The sequence below is a fragment of the Thermobia domestica genome, chromosome 10 (genome assembly GCF_964235325.1).
Source record: "Thermobia domestica chromosome 10, izTheDome1.hap1.1, whole genome shotgun sequence".
Lineage (NCBI taxonomy): Eukaryota > Metazoa > Arthropoda > Insecta > Zygentoma > Lepismatidae > Thermobia > Thermobia domestica.
Window position 1 is genome coordinate 37760452 of NC_137463.1, and position 27452 is coordinate 37787903.

Sequence of the window (27452 nt, forward strand, 5' to 3'; positions counted from 1 at the left end):
ATATTGAACTAAGAGAAACAAGAGGGTGGGAATCAGAAATTTCCATTGCATACGTATATAACAAACATTTAGGAATTATACAGTTTAGTATACTTGTTCGTAGTTGAGTTAGTGCACCTACCGCGTTGGTGTAATAATACTGTTCGTTTTGGTGTTCCTCTTTCATGAATTTTGTTTTCTCCATGTTTCTGTCCCTTTTTTTTTAAAAAAAATACAAATACGGTATAATGTTTTGAAGCATAGAGTGTCCTATATCGAACAATGAATTTATTTTCTTCATATTACCTAAGGGATAAAGTTGGATCTGAGAAGGAAGGGGGCGAGTAGGTAGCGGCATGACGTCACGCCGTCCCTTGCCTTTCTTTGCCCATTGTAATTTTTTAGGAACTGGGTGGACGCTGTACTTAAGTTGGGGAGACAGCGTTCCCTCGCGTTGTCCCTCACTTTTACCCCTGAAAATATACACTAAATGAACAACATTTTTAAAAACTAATGCAACAGCTCTTCTAAATTTCAAAACAGGGTAGAAACGTTTTCTTTATGTTTAATTTCTTGGATTTAAAATCCAAATATAGGTATTTCCCTAAATAGTTTTCTGTTTGCTGTGAACTCAATGATTTGTGATTATAGAATATTGTAAGCATTATTATTATTAGTTTATCAGCCCCACCAAGTCAATAAGGAGCAGCACTACTGTACTGGTAGTGTTACGTCTCCGCATACGCGATGTCCGAGGTTCGATCCCCGAGACCAGCCATCGTGAAGGTTATTTCACGGTTTCCCTCAGGGAAATGCTGGGATGGTACGCTCTTTACGAACCATGACTTCCTCTTCTAATTACTTCTTCCTTTCCCTCCTCTGTTCCTTTTGTGGGTTGTGTGCTCGCCGAGAGACGTCATCCCGACCCTTAGTCACGTGAAGGGCTAACTTGCCGAAGGGCCCATAAAAATTCAAATCCTATCCCATTCACAAAGTCGATTACTGGTTGGCGAACCTTAGCAACAATTTCTCAGCGCACAATTATTATTTACGGAGTTGAAATTTTGGTTCACGTGACATTTGTGTTTGGATTCTTTTATCTTTGTCTTTGGATTCGTGTTGCTTTACCAGCACAACAGGAAAAAAAAATGAACACTGCTTAAGTTCTCGGAAGAAGCACTCAGTTTACGCATTAACGATCGCTTGAAACCCCAAACTACCCCTAACTACAATAACGTTCACTTAGGCCATGTAGGAGAAATTGCAGAAACCTGTAAATCAATCTGACATTGAAGTAAAAAGAGTTAACTTTGCGTTACTAAATCGTTTGCTGTTTATGTTAGGGATGCAAAAAAATACATATCTTACACATGTGTTCCTTACTTTATTCCTTACTTTATGTCTAACCGAAAAAGAACCCTTCTTGACATCATCAACAAAGAACGTATCGAAAAATACAAGTCTTCCTGGTGTTTATGAAAAAACATCACCAACAACCAGTGCCAGCATTGGTACAGAAAGTTCACAACAAAATACATCTCAGAATTCTCTACAATGTGCCTGACTTGAAGTACCGGATTCCACGAGCACCTCCAAGCTGCAAATTGAGCAAAGCGTCAGGCAAATTGCAACAAATCCCCCCCTCCCCCAACACTCCCATACAGGACTTGCCTAAAGGCCTTGAGAAAAGATCATGTATAAACGATCAAGGGGGAAGTTCGAAATTCCTATTTTAAAACATGAAACTCAGCCCACTAGGGTTTCAATTTTTCACGAACTGCACGCCGATCTTGTCGCGAGGAATAGTTTCGTACATTCCCTGGTTACATTAAGATAGTCAGAAATTATGTTTTGTGTTTTGAATGTATAAGGCATATTATTTGACAGGTAAAATGCTGATGCAAGGAGCTGAATTGACTTTTCTCGTCATAGGGTTCAAGAACTGGAAAAAGGCCGCAAACAAATTCATAGCACATTAGAAAAGTGGACTCCATTGTCCGAACAATGTCTGTATGGGCATTTCCAACACAGTTAAAAATATGTATATAAAATGGTAGAAATTGTAGTTACCAACAGTCATTTTTTGTAAGTAGTACGACTTTTACTTTTTTTTTTTTTTTTTTTTTTTACCAAAATCCGTCACAACACTGGCACTGGATTTATTCATCTTAAAGATGTAAACCAAGATCCTTCTCGTAGATGGAAATTTTACCCTCATGAAACTGTTTATAGCTGCATTATATTATTATTATTATTATTATTATTATTATTATTATTATTATTATTATTATTATTATCCAACCATGTTACATTACGAACATATATTCGTATTATCTTACCTATGTCACATTCCCGCGTCTATTTTGAAGATAGTAGTTCAAAACCAGTTTGTCCCCCAGCTGAAAAATACTTCCGACGCCACTGTTCATGGGAAATGAAATTACGAATGTTCAAAAAAAAAAAAAAGCCTGAATTACTTTCTGAACTTGGCTTGGCACACTGCCGTGCATGTTGATCATTTAGTTCAACATTTTGGCGTAAGAGAGTGTTACTTGCAAAAGTCAATTTGCGTCATCTTGCGAAGGAATTATGAACTTTGCGTTTTTTTTTTTTTTTGTTTTTTTTTTCACTTAGCGTTTGACTGATTTTCCCACGATCAGTTTAATGTAGAGTTTGAAAATATGAGATATATTACTGTCTGTAAATCTAGAAAAATTCCTCGTTTTATATACTGTAGTCAATTTCTATGTGTGAATATTTCATGTTAAATATCTTACTTCGTTGGTTCTATGTCTGTGAAGTTGCCCAACACTAAATTTTTTTAGAAGTTTTTTTTTTTTTTTTTTGTTTCCTGCATTGTTCTTATTCTTGAAACAGTATTCATTTTCATTAACAATCTGTTTACTTTATAGTAGTAAGGGTATCATCATGGGACAGTAAGTAATAATAATAATAATAATGATAATAATAATAATAATAATAATAATAATAATAATAATAATAATAATAATAATAATAATAATAATAATAATAATAATAATAATAATAATAAATTCTTTCCAATTCACAATTGATTAACCACAGCATACGTTTTTACGTGTTGCAGGCTCTCATAAAACGATACTGCACATCGGTTGAGGTAAACAGTGAAATACAGAACTTTATTGAAGGTATTCTAAGAGAACGAGATGATAATCCAAACATGAAATTAACAGGTAATTTTATTCAATATTTTGGTAAAGTAAAATATGTAATATAGCATATTAACGTTTATTCATTAGGTTTTGGAGAGAAATTAGTGTTTATGAATACTATGGTCAAGCTTTAGATATTTCTTATCATACGCAGGTAGGTATTCAGTGGCGTAGCCTTTATTTTCCAGGAAGGACAGCTATTGCTACCACTGGAAGCGTTAACATTTTCTGACTGTAACTAATAATGCTTCATAATTTTCAGATTCTTAAATTTTGCGACATATACGACTACGTGACACACCGGTTTTGAACCACTAATTTACGCCATAGATAATTTACGCTGTTCTAGGAAAAACTGCTTATTTATTATCTTCTATATTAAGACATTCCAATTGCAAAGATTTGTCTGTTAAATTTTACGTAACTTCATATTAGTACCCAAAGGGTCGGCCAGACCCCAATGCGTTTCTTGTAGACCAAAAGATTAAATGTATATTGCAGGATTAAAATGCCATCATTGATTTGAACTTCAATAATAATTTCTCATTTTTAAAATGTGACAGTTCGTTAAGTGGCAATACATTTTCGACAGAACTAAAATTCCTCCTCTTTGTTCCAGACGAAGACATAAGCGATATGTGCTATGACTTATACGATGGAAGTTTGTTTACCATAAGCAACAACTTAAGTTTTGCATTTCTGTACATGATACTATATCCAGAGGTTCAAAAGAAAGTTCAGGAGGAGTTGGACGAAGTATTGGGAAGGGATGTTGCTCCATCGTTCTCTGATATAAACAGGTAATATTACAGCTTTTGGATCTATTTATTAAAAGCAAAGTATGTAGTCATAACAGAAAGAAGTCGGTAAAATAGGAATTTCAATAATTATAAGCAATTACTCTAGATGTCCAGTTTTTGATACCTGGGTAGTATTATAGTGCTGATATTAAGTGTGAAGGTGAATAAAAGCAATAATAGGAATGGAAAGAAACCTTTAGGACAAAGAAAATACTATTTTGTGGGACCTTGAATAAAGAGTTGAAAAAAACTTTCATAAAATGCTTCGTGTGGAGTATAGCACTGTATGAGTCAGAAACATGCACATTACCGAAAGTGATTTAAAAAAAAAAAAAACTACTAGAAGTTTTCGAAATATGGGAGTGGATAAGAATGGAGAGATTTAGCTGAGTCGAGAGTAAAACGAATGAGAGTTTGTGAGAAATGGTGAGGGAGATATTGATTTGAGATACTATTAAGAAGAACCTAGTTGAGACATTGACTAAGTAGAAACTGTTTCATGAGGGACGTTCTAGAGGGTACGGTGGCAGGGAAGAGAGGGAAGGAGTGAAGGAGACTACAATTAATGGATGATATCAAAATAGAGTAATCGTACTTGAAGGTGAAGAGGATAGCGAAAGACCGTGGAACATGGAAGCTTCTCATCTGCGACAAGTGACCTGCAAATAATGACAAATATGATGATAATGATGATGATGTTTTAAAAGATAACTATTTATCAATAAATTCCGTTTATAGCTAGAAAATTATTTAAATTACTTTCAGAGAGTTCCATCTATATGTTTATAGCATGGAATAGTCCTGGTTTCTTTGTGAAAAGTGTGTAGTGAACATTTTAATTTATTTTTTTTTTATATAAGATGTACATCATTTCGACGCTAAAATTCTAATTAAAAGGTCTTTAGTCGAAATCTTTTTATAAACCGAGTATAATTACCGAGTATAGCTTGTTGTTTACTACTGTGAGTAAATAACTTTTCATCTTTCAGGTTACCATACACAGCAGCAACACTTTTAGAAGTTCAACGGATAGCAAACGTATTATATGTGATACCACGTTTAGCACTAGACGATGTGGAAATTCTGAGCTACATCATTCCAAAGGTATTATTAAAGAAAAACAATTTGTATACCGTTCTTCATAAGGATCTTATAAAATAGAGGATCTGCCCTTACAACAAAATCTTGAAGCCATACGTCACAGTTTCGCCACCCCTTCTCTCCCCACTCCGCCCAATAGGATCGCAATGTTTTGAGCCAACAATCATGGCGGAAACGAAAGTAGCCAATCAGACGATGGCGGAAACGAGAGTAGCCAATCAGACGTGCCGATGCTCGGTTGTTTTTTGGCTTCATTTATTTTATAGGTTGAAGCTACATATGGGCAGGTCCTCTATTTTATAAGATCCTGGTTCTTCAAATGAAGAATATATTTATATAAATATTTATTTTGCAGAAATTTATTTTTCTTAAAAGTTGGAACATTACATACTCATTGGCAATGTGACAAATCTCAAAAATAGTGTAAAGGTTATATTAACTTTGTTTCTTATGCAATGCATAAATATTTAATGTATATTTCATGCATTCATCTAAAACATACTTTACGCATTTACATTTATTTTGACCTCTTTTATAGTGACAAACATTTCATCTGTGGTTGATAGAAAAGGCATTTATTTTTGTTCTACAAAGCCAAGAGCATAATATATTAATTTCAATAAGATTCAATATATACACAAGATGATTTGATGTTCTTACTACAGCGTTTAATCGTTGAATCTGTGTACAAAAGCTATCTAATAACTCTGTGCAGAGCTGAAACTAAAGATATAGCTCTAAAGTAAAAAACAAATAATGATAAGAAAGATAGTCTTAAAATTTTCACAGAAGTCATACGTGTAGACTTAGAAATATATCCGTACCTTATTTCACTATGGGCGGGTGTCCATTTTTGACATTTTTTTTTTTTTTTTTTTTTTTAACTTTTTACCGTGGCCTATCAGTGAATCTATCTTTCGAGGCGCAAAGTCTGCCAGTTCCAGAGTTATTTTGGTTGTATAAAGGGGGCAGGTGTCCGCTAAGAAGTTCACACTTTACTTTCGTTTTTTGCTTCTCCTGAAAAACTGGATTTTGTGATTGAGTGGATATTTCTTTCAGGACTCTCGGACAGCTACACATTGAACTTTCTAAAGAAAGTAAGAAATTCGCGAAAATTATGTGATCGAAAACTTCGCCCAAATGGACTGACCACTCGGAAATAGTGCTTGAAGTATGTCATATTAAAATTTAGCACTGATTAAAAATTATAGAGAAATACTTTATGCATTATGCTGTTGCAAAATTCAACAGTGCATAGTAATCTACACGTACGAGACATAAAAAATACCATTACGTTCCTGGTTGTTACAAATCAAAAATAATGTCATTGCTCAGTAAAATAATGCTTACTGTTTCTGTAAAAATTTGCAATATTGGTATACCAAAAAGAACTTCAAGTGGTTCGAGACCCCCTCCATGCCTGGTTAATGAACTAATGTTGATAAACGTAAAGGATGTATTTTAGATATTCTTCCCTAAGCACAATAAATGAAATGAAATCTTTGAGTTTTACGTCCCACGTGTATGCCGGTTAGGCTAAAGGAGACGGTGATGATGAGTAATGAATGAAATGGTGGAATGAAGAAAGTGGGAGGAAACGGAAGAACCCCGAGAAAACCCACGCATATGGTGTTTGTCCACCACAAAGTTCACTTGGCGGGGGTTGGGATCGAACCCGAGACCCCAAGCACAAGGGGTGAACGCTCTACCATTGAGCCAGCGCGGCCCCTTCCCTAAGCACAGGCAAATCTTGTGAAAATTAAGAAAACTGATATTTTCACATTTCATGCTAGGGCAAATGTTATCATATGCATTTGTAAACTAGTACTCCTATAAAAAACATGCAACATTAAGAGAACCAATATTGAATATTGAAATATACGTGTCCCACTTGTTAGACTCCCAATTGGTCCGAGTAGTGAATCTGATATCATTCAAAAACGTTCAAAATCTTAATTATGCACAATATCTAACTAATTAACAAAGACATAAATCCACATAGCTTCAATATAGTACAATATTCAAATATTGTATCTGAGATAAGATGCATAAGTACTGTTCCCAGAATATTCTTCTCTTTTGTTCGATTTATTTTTCATTAACGTTAGAGTAGATAGACAAATGTTAGAATATTATTCAGCCATTGTAACCAAGTAGTTAATCAATTTTCCTTTTTGCCCATTGGTCCGGACTCCGTTGCAGGTAGTAGTGTCTCGAATAGAAAACTAATTTTGAGCCCACTTTAAACAGTATGCTCCACCTAATATTTTTATAATTTTCTGTAAGATTATAATCGTTTTACTACTACTGCCGGCCTTCTAATTCTACAACTAAAACTATCTAAATTTAACTAACTCTATGGTCTATGGAACCCGGTTCACAAAAGCTCTCCATTGACTTCTATCCTTAGCCAACTGGATCTAGTTTCTACTTTGTATTCCTATTCCTGCGAGATCCATCTTAATGTTGTCCTCCCCGCGCCTAGGTCATCCTAATGGTCATTTTTCGATTGGATTTCTAATTAGAACCTTCAAAGCGTTCCTATTTTCTTCCATTCTGGCTACATGACATGCCCACCTGAGCCTCCTAGACTTCATGACCCTAACAATGTTTGGTGAGCGAGATATAAATTGTACAATTCCTCGTTATGAAGTTTCCAACATTCCTCATTTCTGTTTCTCTTGGGTCATAATATTCATCTCAGGATCTTGTGCTCAAATACTTTCACTCTACGCTCTTCCCTCAAAGTAAACGACCATGTTTCACAACCATACAGAACAACAGTCATGATTACAGTTTTATATATTTTAAGCTTCAAATTCCTCAACAGGATTCACGACGACAAGAGATTTTTAACTGAATAATAACGCGATTCCCCTGCTTTTAGTCGACATTTAATTTCTTCCTTAATATGATTTTGGTCTTCCTTAATATGATAAAAAGTATTATTTGATATTTTATATTTTAATGCATCGATAATTTGCTGTATTACGATTATCTTCGGAAACATTCATCATAAAATTAATGATTTAATTTCAGCACGAGCTTTATTTAGACTTTTCTCCTTGGCGTTATTTCAATCTACAAAGAATAACACACAAAGGAGTGAGACAAGACAGCATATTTCGTAGGAACAAAATGAGAATACTGTCGTGCTTCGATCTAATTTTAACTATTTATTTTCATACGTTTCTTATAGCATAATGACGTAATTAAACAAACGTAAGGTAAACGACAATGACTTATGAACTCTACTGATAATTATTGTTAGTAAAATCTTCATAAACATAGTAATTACAGTTTTCTTGCATTTTAAAGCTATGCATGACTGAATACGGTTTGCGTGAGTAAGAGATTACGAGTATTTGTTCGCTTCACACAGTCAACACCCAACACTTACTGTGCATTAAAAGTTCAAAATATGACGTTTTCTATATATATATATATATATATATATATATATATATATATATATATATATATATATATATATATATAAAAATCAAGGATGTTATAAAATAGAGGATCTGCCCATACGTATTGTCATTATATGAACTCAATGAAGTAAAAAAAAACAAAAACAAACAAACAAAAAAAAAAACAACAACCGAGCATCGTCTGAGCCGGAACGTCTGATTAGTTACTCTCGTTTCCGTCATGATTGTTGGCTCGGAACGTTGCGATCTTAGTGGCGCGGAGTGGGAAGAGTAGGTGTGGCGAAGCTGTGACGTGTGGCTTCACGACTTTGTTGTATGGGCAGATCTTCTATTTTAAAACATCCTTGGTTAATATTGTAAAAAAGGAGAGCTAAAAGTGAATCTGAAGTGGAAGAGGAACGCATGATTTCCCGCGGTCCCGTGTACATATCTTTGCTCATTGTAAGTGTTAGGAAGTGGAGTGACGCCATAATTGTTTGGAAGTGGTAGAACGCCGTTTCCTCACGTTCCCCCTAACTTTTACCCCCTAAATAAAAGTATTATAAAACAAGCATAGTAGTTGATCTCGTGTACGTAGGTACATATATTTTGGCATGGATATCATTGTTTGTCGAGTTCTTAACCATCAATTCTATTTATTTAACTTTATTTATTTAACAATCACCAGTTACAGCTCAGAAGCCATTTTACACTGGGCATCCAACAACAACAATAACAATGGAAAGGATTTGGGAAGGTATCGGCCAGGGCCTGTTTAGTAGGTACCATCCCGGCATATGCCTGGTAGGACTGAGGGAAACCCTGGAAAACCTCAGTCAGGATGATCGGCAGCGGGATTCGAACCCACGACCTCCCGAATGCGAAGCCAACGCTCTACCACTTGAGCTACTTCGCTCGGTTAGATCTGGGATTCTAGATCTGGGATTGGGATTGATAAAATGTATTCGATCTTAAACAAACCTTGCATGCTGGTAGGCGTTGTCGAAGTTTGTGCAGAGCCAAAAATAGTCCGAAATATTATGATATAGTACATGTCTTTAGTTTCCGAATTGTTGGTCATCGAAGCTGGGTTCAAACTCAAACGTAATCAAGAAATTACACCAAGAAAAGAAGCATAACACGAATTAGAATCTTCTCCGATCTTGACCAAAATTGGAATGATGATTGAACTACACGAACTTGTTATATATTATATATATATAAGCTGCACTATAAAATATTATTATAGTGTGAAAGCCTTTGATTCCTGATCTATTGACCATCGAAGTTGGAATTTGGACTTAGTTGAGTACAAATTTTAGATTTACTAGTCAAGAATTGAAGGACCAAAAGTGTAAACACCACTGTATTTCTTACGCATATTAAGCTTAAGAATTACTAACATTTCAAGTTTAGTTAAATTTGGTACGTTTGGAGCGTTTAGTTCCAGAATTATTCGCGATAGCAAAGTTCGTACTTGGACTTAGAAACCTCTTACAGGAAGCAAGTGCAGCGAGATTTGCAAAAAATCACTGAAGTATTATCTTTTTCTGCTATAGGAAAATTTTCTACTCGTTATAACATGCTTTTCAAGGAAAATAATTACAAGAGTTTTGTTACAAATGCATAGAATAAAATTCAATATCTTATGCACCAAATCACGCGCATTGACCACTAGACACTGAGAAGGAAATAATAATGTAGGTTTTCGAACTTTAAAAGTTGTAAGAACAACAGCAATTTGACATATGTATATCGCAAGGTCATATGTACTTCCAACAACACGTGCTGGCTGCAAATGCTTTTCAGACGACAGCCACGAAGAAAACTTCGTTAACCATCGTCAACGATCGGAAAGTGACAACGTTTCTGGATAAAAGGACACGAAACACCGCAAAAAGCATCAATCTTCACCGATTGATCATACACTATTCTCTAAGACGCCTGGTAATTGAGAGACCCTTATCCCTCTCTTTAAGACGTTTGGTCATTGAGAGACTCTTTAAATCTCTCTCTAAGACGCCCGACCATTGAGAGATTCCTTAATCCCATTTCTGAGTTGTTTGGTCATTTAAAGAAACCGGTCTTATGCTTTCTAAGACGCCTGGTCATTGAAAGAAACTTGTCTTATGCTCTCTAAGACGCCTGGTCATTTAAAGAAACCCGTTTTATGCTTTCTAAGACGCCTGGTCATTGAAACAAACCCGTCTTATGCTTTCTAAAACGCCTGGTCATTTAAAGAAACCCGTCTTATGCTTTCTAAGACGCCTGGTCATTGAAAGAAACCCGTCTTATGCTCTCTAAGACGCCTGGTCATTTATCCCCTTCGGGATCCTATGGTACTTTTTGTACCATACGCATTTTTTATGGTACATTGCGTTACTTCTCTTCTATTTGAGCTTTTTCGTCCGGTTTTTTTCAAGTCCAGAGGACTTGTAGAAGACATTACGTATGGTTTCAGACCGTCCTGCGTCCAGACATAGGAGGTGATGACGTCATATGTAAAAAATTTCTTTTCTCATTTTCTAAGCGTATGTTCAATATTTTTTGGCGGGCTTATTTTTCTACGTAAAAGATTGAAATTTTGCACAAACATTCAGTCCGCCGAGTAGTATTTACCAGATTTTTTGTTCCGATGTCAGTGCTAAAACAGGCGGGAACCAGAGGGGCAAAGGGGTAAAAAAAAGGGATATTTTTACCCCCAAAATCCCGTTTTTCGTCATTTTCCCGCCTCACATACATGATGGAGACACTTGAGTCATACCGTCTAAAAGGCAGTTCCATTCTGAAGAGAATGACGGTCGAATCATTGTCCTAGGGTAATTAGGGACGTCTCAGAGATTTTTGAAAAAATATACTTCTGTATAGGGAAAAATGGGACATGGTGGGTATATTTTTTTGGCGGGCTTACTTTTGTACCTAGAAGATTGAAATTGTGCACAAACATTCAGCCTACCTAGTAGTATTTATCAGATTTTTTCAGATCTCTGCACTAAAACAGAGGGGGTCCAGAGGGGGGGGGAAACTGAAAAAAGGGATTTTTAGACCAAAAAATCCCGTTTTTCAAGATTTTCCCGCCTCACATACATGATGGAGACACGTGAGTCATACCGTCTGAAAGGCAGTTCCATTCTGAAGAGAATGACAGTCGAATTATTATTCTAGGGTAATTAGGGACGTCTCAGTGATTTTTTTTTTTTCAAAATATACTTCTGTATAGGGTAACATAGGGAAATTTCTGAATTTTTTTCTGGCTGGTCTATTTTTGCACCTAGAAGATTGAAATTGTGCACAAACATTCAGTCCACCGAGTGGTATTTAACGGATTTTTTTTCAGATTTCTGCGTTAAAACAGGGCGGTCCAGAGGGGCTAAAAGTTGAAAAAAGGGATTTTTAGACCAAAAAAAAATCCATTTTTTCTGGAATTTCCCGCCTTAGATACATGATGGAGACATGTGAATGGTACCGCCTGAAAGGCAGTTCTATTCAGAAGAGAATATGGGCGACACTAGGGTAATTAGGGATGTCTCAGGAATGTTTTCCCTGAGATCATAGTGTTTTGTGGTAATTTGGGGCATTGTGGAAAATTTTGATAAAATTTCTCCCTCCCTTACTATTCAAGATAGAAACTTGAAATTTGGCACACACGTTCAGTATACCAAGTGCTATTTCTCAGAATTTTTTTAGATGGCTACGTTCACACAGGGGGGTCCAGGGGGGGCCAGGGGGGCCAAAGTTCGAGAAAAAAATTCCCTCCGAAACTTTCACTTTGACATTTTTCCCCCGCTTCCGGTATATGGTATGAGCATGCAGGTAGTACCATTTGAAAGCCAGCTCTATTCTGAAGAGAATGAGGTATGAACCATGATCCTAGGATAAATAGTGACGATACAGTAGCTGCTTGACTGAAAGTCAAAAAAATAGCCCAAAAAGCCAGGATCCGGAAAGGGTTAAAGAAACCCGTCTTATGCTTTCTAAAACGCCTGGTCATTGAAAGAAACCTGTCTTATGCTCTCTAAGACGCCTGGTCATTTAAAGAAACCCGTCTTATGCTCTCTAAGACGCCTGGTCATTTAAAGAAACCCGTCTTATGCTTTCTAAAACGCCTGGTCATTGAAAGAAACCCGTCTTATGCTCTCTAAGACGCCTAGTCATTGAAAGAAACCCGTCTTGTGCTCTCTAAGACGCCTGGTCATTGAAAGAAACCCGTCTTATGCTCTCTAAGACGCCTGGTCATATAAAGAAACCCGTCTTATACTTTCTAAGACGCCTGGTCATTGGGCTCCTACAAATTTACCAACAATCACCAAGTTATTTAGAGGAACTTATATTTTATTTGTAATATTTATTAATATTGTATGTAAGAGGGAACTTTTATAATAAAAAGATGATGGGAAAGTCCAAACTCTCGTGTACTATTTTTAGCTCTACCCTAAAAGACAGAATCGTTACAATGATCTGATAGATACGAGCTTTAATTAGCTTATTTCCATTGTGTCGATTGAGGACGCTTTTTCACCCTTGAGTGTAATTTAGAGGTATGTCGGTAGTAAATTGTTAGGGATGCATTCGAGTCGAGTCGAGTCGAGATTTAAGCCTGTCTCGACTCGTCTCGAGAAAATGTTGTCTCGACTCGTGTCTCGACTCGAAAATGTGTTTCTGTCTCGACTCGTGTCTCGACTCGACAGTCTCTGTCTCGACTCGACTCGAATTCGAGTCGAGACGTCTCGAAATTCGAGTCGAGACAAAATATACGAGTTAAAATATACGCACACATCAGCCAGAATATTATGACTACCTACCTTATTGTCAGTGTGTCCAACTTTGGCACGGATAACAATGGCGACGCGTCTTGGCATGGACGCAATGATCCTTGAAGGGTCACTGGAGAGAGTTGATTGGTACACATAGGCAAGGGCGCCGATTTTTCTGTGAATGTGGGGGGCATTCAGATGCAGAAGGCATATATATGAGGATTTTAAGACAAATTGTATTCAAATTATGCCAAATATTGTATATTCATAAATACAATGCAGGGGCTCATATGAGCTTTGGGGGTGCCCGGGCCCCCTCGGCCCCCCAGGATCGGCGCCCTTGCACACAGGTCATCTAATTCCCGTAAATTCCGGGAAGAGGGGCGATGAGCTCTGAAGTCATGTTCAATCACATCCCATTTGTGTTCGATTAGGTTCAGATCAGGCGAGTTGGCCGGCCAGCACATCACTTGGAACTTGTCCCTGTGTTCCTCGAACCACTCCATCACAATCCTGGCCTTGTGATATGGTGCATTATCTTTTCGAAAAATGCCACTACCGTTGGGAAACATGGTCGTCGTCTGCAAGCAGTGTGTGATACGCCTTGGCCGTCATGGTGCCTTGCTCGAGCTTCACTAGACACATAGATGCTCACGTGAATGTTTTCCGGAGCATAATTAAGCCTCCGCCAGCTTGTCTCCGTCCCGCAGTACAGGTGTCAAAGAGCTGTTCTCTTGAAACACGACGAATTCGCACCCTCCCATCGTCATGATGAAGAAGGTATCGGGATTCATCAGACAATGCAACGCTCTGCCACTGAGCCAAGGTTTAATGACGATGGTCATGTGTTCATTTCAGTCGCAGTTGCCGATGTCGTGGTGTTAACATTCGCACATAGATGGGACATGGGCTTCGGAGGACCATCGTTAGGGGTGTTCGGTGCACTGTGTGTTCAAACGCACTTGTACTTTGCCCAGTAATAAAGTATGATGTTAGTTCTGCCACAGTTCGCTGCCTGTCTTGTTTTACCACTCTGCCCAGCCTATGACGTCCGACATCTGTAATGAGGTGGGGGCGCCCAACCCCTCGACGTTTGGACGTCGTTTTCCCTTGGTTTCGCGACTTGTTGAAGACACTCACCACAGCACTCCTCGAACATCCGACAAGTCCTGCAGTTTCCGAAATTCTCCTGCCGAGTATGCGGGTCATTACAACCTGCCCTCGGTCAAACTCAGTTCGCGCGCCTTCCCCATTCTACACACGGCCAGCACTCTCACTGATACTACATGCACCGTACGCGTGACTGACTAGCAGGCATTCGTCGGCAGGTGACACAGATATCGCCTGGACGGAAATTATATCGATAGTAGGTTGGTAGTCATAATGTTCTGACTGATGATAGTCATAATGTTCTAAATAAATTTAAAATGTAGGAAATTTTCAACATTCTGATTAACTTGCAGGAAATTTCACAATGAAAAGAAGCAACTGACTTGGACAAGACAACGCTTAGTTGATGGGGAAATCTTTTTTTCTGGTCTTTGAGGTGTGAGCTTTGACCATGCCTTGTGAAATTTTGATGTTTGGTGCTCATCAGTTGCGCTTCCATTTTTTTCTAATTGTTCCAATTCGTGATAATTAACAATACATTGCGCAGTTCGAATACATGTTCACGTTTTCATTCAATCCAACTCAAGCCGCTTCAGATACTATAGAGTTGTATTTGTTTACGAAGAATTAATTGCGTATTAGAAATACACCCCAACAAAACATTCTGCGTGCTCACCTGCTCAGTATTCAAGGTTTTAATTACAACCTGAATTGTTAAAATGCGAACGTAAGTTGCATTAGATATCTAAGCAGTTCCTAGTCTATGGATAATTCAAGCAATGCTAATTAAGGTCTTTCTAGCAAGCACTTCTGCTGTTCATAAACCTTACGCATTGGAGTAGGAAAAAAAAGAAAAGAAAAGAAAGAAGTAAAATTGGTAATTTTGCAACCGTGACTCACTCGGGCTCATGCTCTCTATCCTCAATGGAGCTCGCGTTCGCTAATCTCAATGAGGATCACACTAGTCAAGTTTCTCACTAATTCGAGCTTGAGCTTGATATTTACTGTTAAATTCTCTTCAGCTCGATCTCGTAATGCCACACGTCCTTTCTTGTTTTTACATTTGTCTCACCATTTTCGATTTATACGGGTGGTCGTGGACTTTTCAATTAAGTTTTTGTTTTCATTTTGACCCGACGCCATTTTGCACTGGGTTGTCGTAGAGGGTCGAGACTTGCTCCATTTTCCTTCATTTTACAACAGATTTCAAACGATGTGCTACTTAACCCCCCTTGCCATTTAAAACTTTTTAGTTGGATCCCGTCTGGAGTCCTGCGGGGAACCCTGAGGCAAACTTTTTACCCCAAAAAAGTGTGGCCTTGAAAATGATGGGATACATGTTCACCGAGTTTACCATTTACCCAATCGTTTCCGAACAAATGACTCGGTTCAAACTATTCTAGCAGGTAATTTCCTAGCTATGGCTTTTTAAATATCTAGAAATTGGCCATGTTTTTGGCCAATATCACGGGAACGGTAAGCCATAGAGATATGATATTGGTGGTAATCAATCCTTAATAGAATGCTAAACATTTTTGTCCTGATATTAATTGGTGGCCATTGGCCAAACCACTGGCCAGTTGGGCAGTGACTACCGGTTACTATTTGGTACCAAAATGTTTACCATCCTTTTAGATATTGATTAACACCAATATGATCTCTCTATGACTTACGGTTCCCGAGATATGGCTGCTTAAATTTCTGTAAATCGGTCATTTTTTGGCCACTATCTTGCGAACGGTTAGATTGACGCGAAAAATTTAATCATTTTGTCTAATAGTTTTTGATGCTCTATCTAATGCAGTGTACAAAATTGAAAAAATTGCAAATAACAGACAGACGGACAGATAGACACACAGACATAGACAATTCAGTAACGAACTTTTTAAGTTCGTTGAATATGTTGTAACTCACGATATCCCGCCCGGTGACACGTATAACTTCGGGATTCGTCTAGTTATAACATATCCAATGCGAACACAATGTCTCGTTCGGATCTCACAAGGGAACCTTCCGAAAATGATAGCTGCAGTGAAAGGTGTGGCCTATGCCAATTGAAAGAGCTGTAACAGAGATGAGCATTCCCAAAAAAAAAAAAAAAAAAAAAAAAAAAAAAATTAGCTGCCCATAGCAATAGGCTCAGGAAATATAAGGGGTGGAAGTTCGGGAAACAGCAAGGCTGGACAAGGGGGAAAAGTGCAAATTCAACAAAAAGATGGGGGGCACGGCAAAATACAATGCTGACAAGTGATGTATAGAAAGAGACTTGCCACAATAGGGAACAAATGAAGGCCACCAGTGGGGTTAACAGTGTTGACAACTGCAATGAAAAGTACATGTTTTGCAAAGAGCACTATATGAAGTGAGTGTAATATTCAGTGTCAACTTGTCATGTAGAACATAAGATATGGCGTGTCTAATCAGTGGTACAATCTAACAAAAGAAAATAGAAAAAAACAGAAGTACGAAAAATACGGAAAAAACGGAGTTGGCCATAATGCGCCACATTTGATCAGGGGCTGTACATATTAGAATGAACAAAACAAGAAGCACCGAATATGCAGGAAACCGACGTACCTAGAGTCGAAAAGAAAAACGAGTCCCAAAGTTGGCAAGACTGGCCATGGACATCCAGACAAGTCTAATGTAGTTAGGCCACTCGCTTCAGAAAAAGAAAATTCCGGCAACAGGCATCACTCGGAATGCATCAATGTTAGAGTGATTGAGGCAATGTCAAGTCGGGGAACATGAAATGGTTGGGTTGAGCCAACAACCGATAATAGAAGTAGTGAACATTATGTCATGGTTGGGTCGTATGTGGGAATATGCAGGGTGTCCCATCAAACTTTGTGACCTGAAAGATTTGCGAAACGAACAAAAATGTGACGGATCCAGTTGTCCAGGAATGTACCAATGCCAGGGGGTGATAAAAGTCTGTGAGAAGCAAGTGCCCCCAGGATCCCCAACATAGGGCCCCAGGAGCCAACTTCAAATTTTCAAAAGGAAACAGGGACCGAGTGTTACCTCTCTCGATTGATCATGGAATGTGCAACAACATATATAGGAAACATTTGCTATATGAAGCATGTTTTTCAAAATGTACGCCACAAATATGTGCTGTCTTAACATGGCATCGAACAATGTGATCTCAAATTGCTGCGAAGCGAAAAGAGATGTTGCAAATCCAATTACACAGGAATGTACTCATGTCGAGGGCCAAGAGAACTTTGTAAGAAGCAAGTCCCCCAGGGCCCCCATCATAAGGCTCAAGGGGGCAACCGCAACATTTCAAATGGGAACAGGGGCAGATGATATTTCTCTGGATAGATACAACACCGTCTATAAAAAAACATTTGCTATATGAATATGAAACAGATGTCAGGCAAGGACAACTAGCGGTGTTTCCCATATGATCAGACGATGACTTATTTATGGCACGAGCCATAGTAGAAGGCGGCTTAGTTGAAGAAACTACACCCTCTCAGTAACCTAAATTGCACGAAAATTTCCAAAGCAGGTTCATTGACCTGACTACCGCATGTTGCCCACTTTGTCCAAGAGCGGGATGGTTTGTTTCTAACTTTTCTACCGAAAAGCATTTGTCTGGAATGGTGTTTCGGAGACAATAAAATAAAGAAAATATACTAGGCAGAGAGAGAGCAGGGAGGAGGGAGTGTACCAATTATTCTTTCCTCTAAACCAGTGGTTCCCAACCTTTTTCAACTTGCAGCACACTATGGGTGTAACATGGATTCTCGCGGCACACTTATAGATATTATTATTTGTAAATATAAAACACACTGGTATTTTTTTTTCTTTGATTACTGATCTCCTTCGCACAGAGAAGAAAGCTCGATCACTGGGTTTTCCTCGTGGTAAATCACTATGCTTATTTTTCATTCTAATTTAAAAGGAGAAAACAACTGCAATGAAATGTTGGACTCAGGTTATTAAAAATACGCTTACTCTTTCGAAAACTATATCCAACCTTTTACTAAGAATGAAGATCATTAAATAACGAACGAACAAATAAATCTATTTTACTTTTAAAACACAAATGTAAATAATTTATCGAAAGCATTGAATGATATTTTAAATTTTCAAGTTACGAAATAGTCTGTAACGATAAAGAAGCAATAATGGTCATAACAATAACAAATACTTTTTTCAACATTAGAAATGTACAGAAAAGTAACACGTCATGAAACTTAAAATTGTAGATTCATAGTAGAGGTTCATAGTAATGTGCAATACAAATATACATTTTCCCCTACGTTTTGCAATTTGATTGCTATAGAATTAATAATTTTGTTTTGATATCCTCGCGGTACATCAGTGGCCCATTCACGACACATCAATGTCGCGGTATTTTCACTGCTAGCTTCTCATTTTAGACAGGTATATTTACAACAAAGGGGGTAGCGTGCACCTTTGCACCCCCTTAAATCTGGCCCTGTCCAGAAGTTATGTAGCCCCATATCGTTCATGGAAATAAAAACACAATAGTTATAACTATGCTAAATTACTATAGACTGCCAATTGCTCATTCAGACAATTTATGATGTTCACTTTATTGCAATGTTCTTATACAGACTAGATATAGGCTACGGATAATAGTTTTATACAAACTAGATAATCAATTATTATTATTATTATTATTATTATTATTATTATTATTATTATTATTATTATTATTATTATTATTATTATTATTATTATTATTATATTTGAAGTACAATCAAATATCACGACATTAATTACTAGTTTTAATTAACTGAATTGAGCTGAAAATTAGATCTTGATCTCGGAAGATTAACTATTAAATTTATACGTTCTCTACCTTTCTAAAGTAATAAATGCTGAAATTGGTTTCAAGGCTGTTCCTGAGTGAATAATTTCTTCATAATAATATTAAAAGTTTTAGAAAAATTTTCGAGACATTCGAGTCGAGTCGAGATTTTTATGAGCTGTCTCGACTCGACTCGTGTCTCGACTCGAAAATTCGAGTCGAGAAACACGTTTGTCTCGACTCGTCTCGAATTTTACAAAGTGTGTCTCGACTCGAATCTCGACTCGAATTCGAGTCGAGTCGAGTCGAGATTCGAGACATGTCTCGACTCGTGCGCATCCCTATAAATTGTCCATTGCGAATTGATTTGGTCTGAAAATAATGGCCAAATCAAGAGTACCGTAAAATAAGGTTACAGTGCTTTCAATGGTTAAACTGGTAGAATTCATAGTAATTAGTGCTGCCGCTCGTGTTAATTCTAAACGAGAGCAGCGTGACTTTAATGGTAGGGATACTTGCGAATGGAACGACTTCTTTTAAAATTGGTGCTTACAACATAGCATCCGTCGAAAAGAAAAAGTCAAACTAGTAAGTGCGTCTCTAATATTATTAACGTGCTGAAAAAATAGCTCAACTCCAAATACCAAATCAAATTTCGTTTCTCTATTAAAGAAATATATTTTTTAAGCAATTGTGTAATACAAACTTTAAATTTCTTACGTTTTTAATACAGGGTACAACTGTCTGGCTCAATTTATATAGTGTGCACATGGACAAAGAAATTTGGGGTGATCCTGAAGTATTCAGACCTGAAAGATTCCTTCATGAAGGAAAGATTGTCAACCAAGAAAATACGTTTTTCTTTGGGAAAGGTATGAATTTATTCTTTGTGTATAGTTCTAGAATCTAAACATTCTGGATAAAATATGTTTGTTAATTAGTATATGCGTAATTCTCTCTCACTCATATATATATATACAGGGTGTTAATGAACTACACCGACAAACTGTAGTTGCATGACATCCCAAGTGCTTAATCTTGAAACGTTATTCTATGTATCTGAAATTTTGTTACATTACAAAATAAAGTAAAGAGCCCTTGAAACATAAATGTCGCTGAATAAAAAACTCAAAATGGAAAGAGGGGGCCGCGGTGGCTCAGTGGTAGAGCGTTCATCTCTGGTGCTTGGAGTCCAGGGCTCAAACCCTGCTCCCGCCAAGTGAACTTTGTGGTGGACAAACACCGTGTGCGTGGGTTTTCTCGGGGTTCTCCCGTTTCCTCCCACTTTCTTCATTCCACCATTTCATTCATTACTCATCATCACCGTTTCCTTTAGCCTAACCGGCATAACCGTGGAACGTAAAACTCAAAGATTTCATTTCATTTCATTTCAAAATGCAAAAAAAGTGGACTTAGCATGTTTTGGAATTCAATTTCTCAATTTCTATTCGTCATAACCCCGGAAACGATTTGTTAAATGTGAAATTTGTTTACGAATCAATCCTTTTATTCATATTACTGTGTAGAAACAAGGAAGGCACTTTCTTCTACATATATAAATTAAATAATAATAATAATAATAATAATAATAATAATAATAATAATAATAATAATAATGGTTCTGATTTCATTATTTTCAGGAAGAAGACGTTGTCTTGGAGAAGGAGCTGCAAAGATGACCTTGTTTCTATTTTTCACAATACTTCTACAGAAATTTACATTCAGCGCTTCTTCCATTGGGGATAAACCAACAACACAACCTGTAGAAGCAGGTATCAATATGCCAAAACCATACCGAGCTATTGTAGAGGAAAGAAGATGAAATTGCATTAACAAACCTATTTTTTATTATGTTCGAAACAGGAAATCAAATTATAAACCATCGTTTTGTATTTGTTCCTTGGTTTAAAGATATTTTTTATCACATATTGTCGAAAATCTCATATCATTGCTTTACCACTAAAATTGATGTCATTTTACTATACCACGAATCAAGAAGATTCACTTAAGAGAATTGAAAAACATGAAATTGAGCGGACACGATAATTTAGTGACAGAATTCTTAGCTCTGCTACTAGTAGCATCTGGTTCCAACGTGTCATATGAGTGTATGATAGACAATTTAGGCCTTTTGCAGAGTCGTTTTCACGTATGATTAGCGTCATACTAAAGGCCTGACTACTGCAGAAACTTACGTTAGTCGTACTCTTTAGTCTGGCACTAATCACGCGTCAGAACAACTCTGTGTAAGGCGCTATATGTTCATAGACTTGCTCAATGTTCTTTCGTTTCCACCCACCGTTTTACGTTACTGGTGTTTCATGATCATTCACTATCATCAATTATGTCTTTTTGAGCCTATATGTCAAGACACTTTAGAGTGAAGATTCCTTTCCATTTCAAGTAAGATGGATAATAACGTATTGAAACCTTTATAATCATGAACTCTGTTAGTCATTACGGTTCAGTGTCTTAATGACTGCTTGTGTTGGTTCTATTTCTTGCAATAATCATGATTTGCTTCTGAAGTATAAGTATCCAATAATAACTAAACGACGTGCCAAACATCTTAGCATTTGAAAGTGGCGCTCCAAGTTCCTTTTAAATGGTGCTAGCAAATGAGAGGCCAGCGATATTGCCACGCTTACTTTGTACACGTCCACGTCTATCTCCTGCCACTTAATCGCGCTGTAGTTCGTCTGCTCAGCCATTGCCACACCCTTCTTTACTACTCGGCAACGTCGCGTCAGAGCTTGCCTTTTATTCGTTTACCTGAAATGCCAAGATGGTTGTCACAGGCTTTAGTTGAGAATACTCCAAGAGTATTGTCAGAATGAACTTAAAAAGAATTGAGCGGAAAGGAAGAATAACTGTGATTGTTCCTACATGCAAAAGTAAATCTTTTCATCCTTACCTTCTTTTCTTTCCCGCAAAAGTTCACAAAATATCATCTCTCTATGACTTACGGTTCCCGAGATATGGCTCCTTAAATCTCCCAAAATCGGAAATTTGGCCAATATCTCGTGAATGGTAAGAATGACGCGAAAAATTCCATCACTTTTTCACATAGTTTTTGGTGCTCTATCAAATGGAGGGCTCAAAATTAAAAAATGCAAATAACAGAGGACACACACATAGGTATAGAGAACTCAGTAAAGAACTTTTTAAGTAAATTGATAAAGAATTGTTCGTAATAGTAGGTTTACTGATTCTTAAGTAGATATGTTTAAAAGTTATGGAAAACTATAAGTTACGTCAGTGTATCAGAAGCCTCGAGATTGAGAAATACGCAATGATAGCCCAATCTCTTCCACAAGCTTTTTAATGAAAAATAAAGAAATTGATTTTGTATAACTGTCGCAATTATTTTCTAATTTAATAAAATCCCATAAATTATAAGACATTTTGGACCAGCTTTGATACAAGCAAGATAAGTAGCAATGGAAACCTATGGGACAATGGGACAACCTAACATAAGTATTTGTGAACACTAGCAGAATGCCCTTTTTTCGCACGCGGAGAATGTTTCATTTTGGTCATAAAGGACACCAAAACTGTCACCAATCAACTTAGGAACCCCAAAAACTATGAATTCGACACTAAATCGGTTATTTTCGATCATATATATATATATATATATATATATATATATATATATATATATATATATATATACATATGTGTGTGTGTGTGTGTGTGTGTGTGTGTGTGTTAGTAAGTTTGGGCGATTCTGGACAGTCGCTGAATCCGGACATGCTAAGCTTATGATAATACTGTTCTTCGCATACTTGTTGTGACGCCTATAATATGGATACTTGTTGTGACGCCTATTTGAAGCACCATACCTTCCCACAGTTCAGTGCTTAGTAGGAAGTGCGAAAAGTGTTATACGTAGATTCGACGGTGGAACAAAGAAGAAGAAATCCCTAAATTTATGCACGTTTTTTGACCTGATGCAACTTTCTAGTGAGATATGTTAGGATTTTACCCAGAAGTGGTTTTCAGCAAATTGTTAAGTAAGACATATATCGGAGCGAAGACGTTACTTTACACGTTGCATATTGGAAGAATTCTATTACTTTGCTTGCGCCTGCTCAACGTATGCACAAGTTTACAGTGCTGAAAAGGAGCGAATGTGGATGTTTATGGAAGGGTGAATTCGGGCACGTTTATTACGTTAAGGTGAATCCGGACAACGTAATTAATGACCTAAGAGAATCCAGAACACTCTTTTTTCTCTCGCTCTTCACGTGTATGAGTGTGAAATAGTACGTGAGGTCTATTGCTTGTGTCTAGCGCCTATTAATTTTTACCATAAATGGACTCCGAGAGATCACAAGAAAAAACTATAAAATTATCTTAGGATCTACCAACGAAACTAAATTACAAAATGCTAATCATAAGGTGCTCAGAAATTCTGTACTACTGAATGGCTACATCATCCTGTAAATTCCCATTTGATCCGCAACAAATTGGGAAACATGAATTTCTTTTGTCGAAAAAACATAATCCGCCAGCAGCTGGAAACAATTCCTCTTCTGTGTCGTCAGACTCATCCCCAAACACGTCTCAGTCGCCTTCAGAGTCCTCAGTTAAACACTCTTATCTTTTCCTGCTGTTGTTTCTCGCAAATCCACATCCCTAAATTCAGGCGTCACTAAAAGATTAAGTATCACGAAACATAGTTTGTTTCAAACTGCCTCCTCAAACACAATCGAAGATATGGGTGAGAACAACTGTGGATTTTGTGGGAAGAATTATTATGCACTATCATCGAGCAAGTACGGTTCCTGGGTATCCTGTACTGTGTGTAAGACCTGGTTTCATGAAAGATGTGTGGGAGGTGATAAGGAACTGCATTTTGTCTGTGCACGATGTGTCTGAATTATGACTAGTGGGTCACGAAACTGGCAGACGTCAGTAACGCAAGGAAAATAAATGCTAGTTTCAGTGCACACATATTATACATTTTACTAATAATCTAGTTGTTACCCCCATAGCAGAACATGCCGCGACCTGTGATGAGATCGCAGAAAATCTGCCTGTGTAGAATAATTGCCATGTAACGCTGTAATAGAAATATGATAGTATCATCTTGATTTTTTATTTTGGAATTCCTGCAGAAAATTTTTGACTTACAAAAGCTCATAGCAGAAAGACAAAGGAAGTTCTGCCATTGGGGTTTTTACTAGCTAAAAATAGTAGTATAATGTAGTTCTAAGGTAAACAAATATGAATACTATGTTTAACGATTAAAAGCTATAGTGGTAGTTACACTACTGTGCATTTAGCTTACAATTTCAACAGTAATTAGTATAGAGATTGCTATGTTAGCAATTTGTATGTATTTATCATGTATTTGTATTTATATTCTGTACTTCATATGTTAGAATGTTAGTGTTGCAAGATAGTAAACTAAAATATACCTATCATGTATATTTATATCTTCCTTCAAAGTTCACTGTCCGCAATAGCCAACCTACTGTCCGGATTCACTATTCCAAATTTGCAATCGAAGATTTTGTCAACTTTCATAAAATTATTTTTTGTTTCTTAACATGCCATTCCAGGAAAACTATTTCAATTGTACGAGGCGCATCCAGAAAGTAAGTTTTCCATACGTTCCATAGCTAGGAAACGGTATGTTGCGCGAAGCGACTACGTGTACGTGAGAGAGTAAGGTCCTAGCATGGCACATGCACTAGCGGAACTTTTCTAGTGCTCTCGGTAGCGTCGTGGCAGTTGTTGAAGATGGACGTTCCCATTCCAGCTCCCGCCGCGTGTGAAGTGCGAGCAGTGATAAAGTTTTTGAATGCACAGGGCATAGCACCAATCGAAATCCATCCTGTCACGGAGTGCCTGTTGATCAAGAAGAAGTTTTGTGTTGAAACAACTGACTCTAGAGCACAAAGCAAGGCGCACTGGGCCAGCATTGACATTTTTGCAACGATACAGCTGACGATGGATTTTAATCGGTTTCCTAGCTATGGGACGCGTGGGAAACTTACTTTCTGGATGAGCCTCGCACATGCATACCAACATATCGTTAATAATATGACTAAGTATTAGATATTTTTGTTTAGCGGGGTAGCAGTGAAAGAAAGAAACATCAGAACTGTCCGGATTCACCCAAACCTACCCTATATATAAGTTCCCCCTCCCCTAAGTTTCACCATCAAAGTGAAATTATGAAAACCATTCCAGGCCTGAACCTAATCTATGTTGAAAATTTGATCGAGGTCTGTCAGTGGTTCAAGACTTACTAACTCATAAATGTAGTCACTTTTATTTATACGTATATAGGTCTATATAAATAGATTAATTAAGTATACTTAATATTTACCAATCGTCATTTAATTTCAATTGATCTTTCACTTTTGTAGTCATTCTTCCATTTACCCAAAATAAACAAGTATGAACGTTTAATAACACAAACATATATTTCTAGAAGGTCAGTAACGTAAATAAAAAGTGCAAGTGTAATTTAAATCTATTACTCAGAATAAATATAATTTCAAAAATCTCATTTATATTTTATTAGGCTGACTGCTATGGACAAAATATCAGTGCGATATAGGGGTGGGTAGCAAATATGGATGGAGAAGTTCTTTAGATTACTCAAACAAAGCAAACTTAGAGACAATTTAACGGCAATTTAAATTTGAGACCCGCTTTTGGGTATTGTAGTTGAGTGGAGTAAATTTGCAATAACAGTTCATAAGATTCAATATTGCACAAAGTGGTTTCGCTTTTTGGTCACTCAACTTGCAGACATCAATATATAGATCTTATGACTTTGACCACTACATTTTTTTTCACAGACATTTTTCTCTTCATCTCCGATAAAGCAAAATCTTGCAAATAATTAAATTTAACCAACAAATTCATGAATTATTAAGCTGATATCCTTTAAAGTAACAGAACGACTAAATTACAAATATCATCATAACGTAAATAAAAAGTGCAAGTGTAATTTAAATCTATTACTCAGAATAAATATAATTTCAAAAATCTCATTTATATTTTATTAGGCTGACTGCTATGGACAAAATATCAGTGCGATATAGGGGTGGGTAGCAAGTATGGATGGAGAAGTTCTTTAGATTACTCAAACAAAGCAAACTTAGAGACAATTTAACGGCAATTTAAATTTGAGACCCGCTTTTGGGTATTGTAGTTGAGTGGAGTAAATTTGCAATAACAGTTCATAAGATTCAATATTGCACAAAGTGGTTTCGCTTTTTGGTCACTCAACTTGCAGACATCAATATATAGATCTTATGACTTTGACCACTACATTTTTTTTCACAGACATTTTTCCCTTCATCTCCGATAAAGCAAAATCTTGCAAATAATTAAATTTAACCAACAAATTCATGAATTATTAAGCTGATATCCTTTAAAGTAACAGAACGACTAAATTACAAATATCATCATTATCATCATATGTATTCTTCCAGTATTGACAGGTCATTTGCCGCACCTGAAAACATTCCATGCTCCTTAGTTTTCCACTAATCACTTCGTTATCACGAATGACTTCTTTTTGATATCGTCCACTAGTTGTAGACTCCTTCGCCACCTTTCGCGGTGGCTCATTGGTAGAGCGTTCATCTCTGGTGTTAGGGGTCTCGGGTTCAAACCCTGCTCCCTCCCAAGTGAACTTTGTGGTGGACAAACACCGTGTGCGTGGGGTTTCTCGGGGTTCTCCCGTTTCCTCCCACTTTCTTCATTCCACCATTTCATTCATCTCTCATCATCACCGTCTCCTTTAGCCTAACCGGCATAACCGTGTGACGTAAAACTCAAAAATTTCATTTCATTTCATTTCCTTCGCCACCTTTCTCTTTTTTCTTGCTACTATACCCTCTAGAGCCATTTTATTTCAAGCGTGTCCCTGCTAGCGATGGTGTCGATGTGTGTTTTTCCGTAACTTCCTCCAAAGAGAAGGAGAAATTGCTTTGGCCAGGATCTTTCAGCAGTTAGGTGCTAAAGCGTTACCACAATGAATTATTTCACACATTTCGATGTACAGTGTCTTGTCAGCCATTCTATATGCCATACGAGCTCCACTCGTCAAGACCAAACGACTGAATGACAAATTAGCAACACAACCAAGGTAATTCACTTCTTTCCCCAAAGCAAAGAGAGGGTTTCCTCTGTAAGATGATGGCGGGGGTGGAACATTGGTATGTTTCGCATAGTTTCCGATGACACATTTGAAATAGGAAGGCTTTGGAGAAGGGTACGTCCCTCATGATATAGTTTCTTCTTAGCCAATGTCCTAACAGTTTCTTTTCCTCCTCTTA

The 27452-nt window shown here is 37.2% G+C and overlaps 1 protein-coding gene across 2 annotated transcripts in view; it reads left to right on the plus strand.

The window, feature by feature from the left end:
- The window catches only part of LOC145661965 (methyl farnesoate epoxidase-like), a 188674-nt gene extending 165977 nt beyond the window's left edge, over window positions 1-22697 (plus strand). The window contains exons 5-9 of one of the 2 annotated variants that reach the window (XM_081727313.1): window positions 3086-3194; window positions 3793-3973; window positions 4963-5077; window positions 19877-20015; window positions 20784-22697. In XM_081727313.1, the coding sequence (XP_081583439.1) occupies window positions 3086-3194; window positions 3793-3973; window positions 4963-5077; window positions 19877-20015; window positions 20784-20965 (726 nt within the window). In that variant the 3' untranslated portion in view covers window positions 20966-22697. The remainder of the gene's footprint in view (window positions 1-3085; window positions 3195-3792; window positions 3974-4962; window positions 5078-19876; window positions 20016-20783) is intronic. The other variant, XM_081727315.1, reaches the window with a different exon arrangement.
- The last annotated feature ends 4755 nt before the right edge of the window (window positions 22698-27452 follow it).